The sequence below is a fragment of the Budorcas taxicolor genome, chromosome 7 (genome assembly GCF_023091745.1).
Source record: "Budorcas taxicolor isolate Tak-1 chromosome 7, Takin1.1, whole genome shotgun sequence".
Taxonomy (NCBI): Eukaryota; Metazoa; Chordata; class Mammalia; order Artiodactyla; family Bovidae; genus Budorcas; species Budorcas taxicolor.
The window spans coordinates 11,091,133-11,096,160 of NC_068916.1; the positions used below are offsets into that span (position 1 = coordinate 11,091,133).

General features: G+C 35.9%; 1 protein-coding gene across 1 annotated transcript; it reads left to right on the forward strand.

Moving 5' to 3' along the window:
• Positions 1–766: 766 nt before the first annotated feature.
• On the forward strand, positions 767–3,191 carry LOC128050284 (olfactory receptor 7A10-like). Its single transcript, XM_052642464.1, has 2 exons — positions 767–1,654; positions 3,123–3,191. The coding sequence occupies exons 1-2, from the start codon at positions 767–769 to the stop codon at positions 3,189–3,191; spliced, it is 957 nt and encodes a 318-aa protein (XP_052498424.1).
• Positions 3,192–5,028: the final 1,837 nt, after the last annotated feature.

Consider the following 5,028-nt stretch of genomic DNA (forward strand, 5'->3'; position numbering starts at 1 on the left):
AAAATGAGAATGATGGCCCTCATAAGATTAGAGCAAAAATATATTAAATAAAATCAACAAAATTTATAATGTGCAAGAACAACATGTGAATGATGGACTCCCTGTATCTTCATTCCTTAGCACTCTGTCCTATTTCTCATCACTCTCCCTCTTGGTCATTCCCCTTGACACACAAACTTGCACTTGAGCCTTGACTATTAGAAACAACGGCCTTCCTCAGGGTCTTTGCACTGGCCCTTCCTCCTGCCAGGCCCATATTTCCTGAGATAACCTTGACACCCCAGACCCTCTTCCTTGATATCTCTGTTCAAATGTTACATTGTTTGCCAGCCTAGCTGAACACCCAGTAAAAAATAATACCTCTACTACTACCTTCTATAATCTTCTCTACTTTTCTTCATTTGACATTTTATTGTATTTCTACTTGTTTACATTCTTTCTCCATCAGTGAACTATAGGGACTTGTGTCTCTCAGAATACTCTGCTTATTCAGGAGATGGTGAGTACTCAATATATAGCCTCAATGCTTTGTCAGAATCCCTCATTCAAAGTTTACAATACATGACCTCTTGGTGAAAAGACAGAGATGAATAGGAATTTGTAATCAGAGGATGTCCCAAAAGGGAAAAGTTTCACACCAAAACTGTAGGTGTTGATTTCTTGACTGCAAAATATAAATTGTACATTTTAAACTATACCAGCAAGATCTATTTTTGTTAAATCAGTCTTATTATTATTTTTATTGCTAGGTAGTGCCCTGCACTACATGGAATCAGGAAATGATACACAAATTTCAGAATTTCTTCTTCTGGGATTTTCAGAGGAACCAGAACTGCAGCCCCTCATATTTGGGCTTTTCCTCTTCATGTACTTGATCACTGTATTTGGAAACCTGCTCATCTTCCTGGCTGTGAGTTCAGATCCCCAACTCCACACCCCCATGTACTTCTTCCTCTCCAACCTGTCCTTTGTAGACATCTGCTTCACCTCCACCACCATCCCAAAGATGCTGTGGAACATCCAGAGGCAAAGCAAACATATAAGTTATGCAGGTTGTATTAGCCAGATACACTTTTTCCTACTCTTCGCAGGGCTGGATAACTTTCTCTTGACTGTGATGGCCTATGACCGCTACCTGGCCATATGTTACCCTCTGCACTACACAGTCATGATGAACCCCTGGCACTGTGGACTGCTGGTTCTGGTGTCCTGGGCGATGAGTGCTCTGAATTCCCTGTTACAAAGCTTAATGATGCTGCGGTTGTCCTTCTGCACAGGATTGGAAATCCCTCACTTTTTCTGTGAACTCAATCAGGTTGTCCGATGTGCCTGTTCTGACACCTTTCTTAATGACATAGTAATATATTTTGCAGCTGCAATCCTGGGTGGTGGTGCATTCACTGGAATCATTTATTCATACTCTAAGATAATCTCCTGCATAAGAAGGATTTCATCAACTCAGGGGAAATATAAAGCATTCTCCACCTGTGCATCTCACCTCTCGGTTGTTGCCTTATTTTATTGTACAGTCTTATCTGTGTACCTTAGCCCTGCTTCTACCCACAGCTCACAGTCAAATATAACAGCTTCAGTGATGTATACAGTGGTCACACCCATGCTGAACCCTTTCATCTACAGTCTGCGGAATAAAGACATAAAAAGGGCTCTGAGAAGATTCATTGGGATGGCATCTCTAAAAATTCCAGCTTACCTCTGGTTGAAGAAGTGTAAATGATTGCCAGGCTAAAGAAACTGGAGTAAGAAATCACTATTTTTTTTACCAGGTTGTACGTGTAGACCATGCTTTTTCTATTATTTCCTGGTATTTCCTTTGTTTTGACTTCAACTTCTATCTACACTTAAGAGATTCAATTTTTTAAGATTTCCACTCTAACATATAAAATATTTTTCTGCTTTCACACAGTCAGAGAATAATAAATAAATGATCATGATATCTGGCTATTAGTCGTTTATTAATGATATATACAGGTGCAGATTATTTGGCGTTAATGGTGGAAGTTAGATTGGGGGAAAAAATAGATAAGGACTTTTTTCCAAGCAGAGGAAGTGCCCAGGGGTTTATAAAACATGGCGGATTCATGTTGATATATGCAAAACCAATACAATATTGTAAAGTAATTAGCCTCCAATTAAAATAAATGAATTTATATTAAATAAATAAATAAGGATGATCTAAAAAAAATTCAAGTCCACCACAAGTAGAAGAAAAACTAGTTCTTTCTTAATGAGAAAAGGAAGCAAAATTTAGCAGACGTGCAGGATCATACCTATGGAGAAGAATTTGGTTGCCAACTGAGTGCATCAGCTGGATAAGAATGGGCTAATTTGAAGTAATTGATAGGACAAGGAGTAGAATTGTGATGGATGCCTGATCAAAAGTGTGTGGTCTTGGTGGGAAAGAAATGAAACTGGGAGGTGACTAACAAATTGAGAATGAAAGGAAGACTTGAACCCTGATTTTTTGCTGGGCAGATGGTTGGATGGCATCACCAATTCAATGTACATACGTTTGAACAAAATGACCTTCCTTTCAAAATCTTTCCATACACTAGAACTGTAATGCCTCCTTCCCTTCATCCCTTCCTCCTTTCTTCCTTCCCTGTTTCCTTCCTTTCCTGATTTCTTTTCTTCCCACCATTCTCCTGGTTTTTTTTAACCCCATAATGACTATTTCTTGTTTTCTGTATCTTCATACCTTAAACACCATCTTCCCCCATCCTATGTAAACTGATACCCTTGACCCCTAACTCCCTGAGAAATCAGAAGAACTTAGAAACAATTTTCCAAAGGGATGCACTTCCATAACAATCCACCCACCAACTCTACCACTAAAATCTCTGCCTTCCTACACATCACTCTAAACACTGCTGTTATGAAAGCTAGTATATATATATATGTAGAATCTCATCAGCTCAAGGGAAGTATAAAGCATTTTCCACCAATGCATCTCACCTCTCAATTGTCTCCTTATTCTTTTGTACAAGCCTATGAGTGTACCTTAGCTCTGCTGCTACTCCCAGCTCAAGTATACTGCCTCGGTGATGCTCACTCTGGTCACACCCATGCTGAAACCTTTCATCTACAGTCTGAGAAACAAAGACATAAAGGGGGCTCTGAAAAGACTCTTTGTGATGCTGAGTCCCAAAAAAAGCCATTTATACAGGATTTGAAGAAATGCCCATGACTACAGGGCTCAAAGTTTGAGAGCAGTAGTTGTGGCTCTTTAATGAGATTGTAGATGTAGAAGTTGCCTTTTATTTGTTTCCTAGAATTTTTATTTTTTTTCAGCTGCTCTGTACAATGTAATTATCTCATTATTAATGAAAATATCCAAAGGCTTTCTCTTCTTTTTCTTTCCTCCTGTGTCCCTTCTTTTTTCTCAAACTTTGATATGAAATGTTGGAAATTCCCATGTATCTCATGGAACTGCCTTAATTTATTAAGAATAATTTCTTCTTAAATGACAAATATCACCCCATGCAATATGTCTTCATTTTTACTAAAAAGACTAGTCATGAGTTACCACTTTATTGGAAAAAAAAAAAAAACTAAGCTTGGAAACTTGGTTGTTTTTATAACATTACAGAGAGGAAAAACCTGAGACTACAGTCTTTTTATGTCTATGTCCATTGTTCCTTTTTAATATCACTTCCTGAATTGGTGTTTCTGAAGAGGAGTTTAACGTACTAGTGTCATATATATATATTTATTATTATATATATATATATATATATATATATATATATATATATATATATATATATAAAATAGGCCATTGAGTTTTATTCTCCTAAACAGGATTCTGTTCTCTTAGCAGGCTCTATATCCACATTGACTACCATAGTTACTGGAAAAAAACGATTATCAAATACATGTCTGGCAGTTTCAGTCTACACAGAACCAGAAACCACAATAAATAGATTGACTTAATATGACCTTCAAGTTAGAGAAGACATTGAAAATAATGAAACAAACTTTAAATTATACTTTGTCATATTATGCATGCCGTTCCTTTTCAAACTATACTTTTACTCAATAAATTAAGGAAAACCTCCTTACCCATAGGTAGAGACAGTAAGAAATAGAGGTATTACATTAATATATAGGAAGCAGAGAATACTGAGAAGGGAATATACAAGAATTTCAGAAACTAATAAACAAGCAGTTCATCTCCTAGACTATATGCCGAGACATTCACAATATCCATAGTTTTATCCATTTATGAATGAAATTTACATACTACAAATAAATGTATGTTTCAGGGTCTATATTTCAGATTCAGTTGTAATTTTTTGTCTTGAAGTTCATTAAAGATTAAAAATGTTTTTAAATTGTAAGAAAAATTTTTAAAATAGTATGGAACATCAGTGTCAATGTCTAAGACAATTTCTTCATTGAAATGAAGGACTGATGAAACTGTTTTATATTTCTTTATTGAATCATCTTATTCTTCCTGCTTGAAAACTTGTAGTGATGCCTACAACCCTTATTTTCCCCATTGTTCTACATAAATTACTTAATTCATTCCAAATACTGTCATAAACAAAATGAGCAGTAAGTGATATTATCCACTTCATATCTTCCATATGATACAATAGAATTCATTCAGTTTTCATGATCAGGATTCATGAAAGAACTTGAATTTCTGCCTACTCAAATCATTCAGGGTCAACAGTTTTTGTGTACAAATATATATGTCCTTACAAGCTCTCCTTGGTATCTGGACAGGAATATCAATGAAGTCACTTTTTAATGCAGTTCTGTAGGCTATCAGGATGCCCAAGTGGTCTAAGGCATCAGACTCAAGCTGATACAATTTTGTGAAGAAAAATTAAAAAGAAAAAAAAAAACTTGAGTAACAAAGTAATCAGAAATGCTGTCTCCAAATGTCAACACAATCTAACATGGGGACAATAATCCAAAAAAGACTGGATATGCATATGTATAACTGATTCACTTTGCTTCACACCTGAAACTAACACAATATTGTCAATTAACTATATTCCA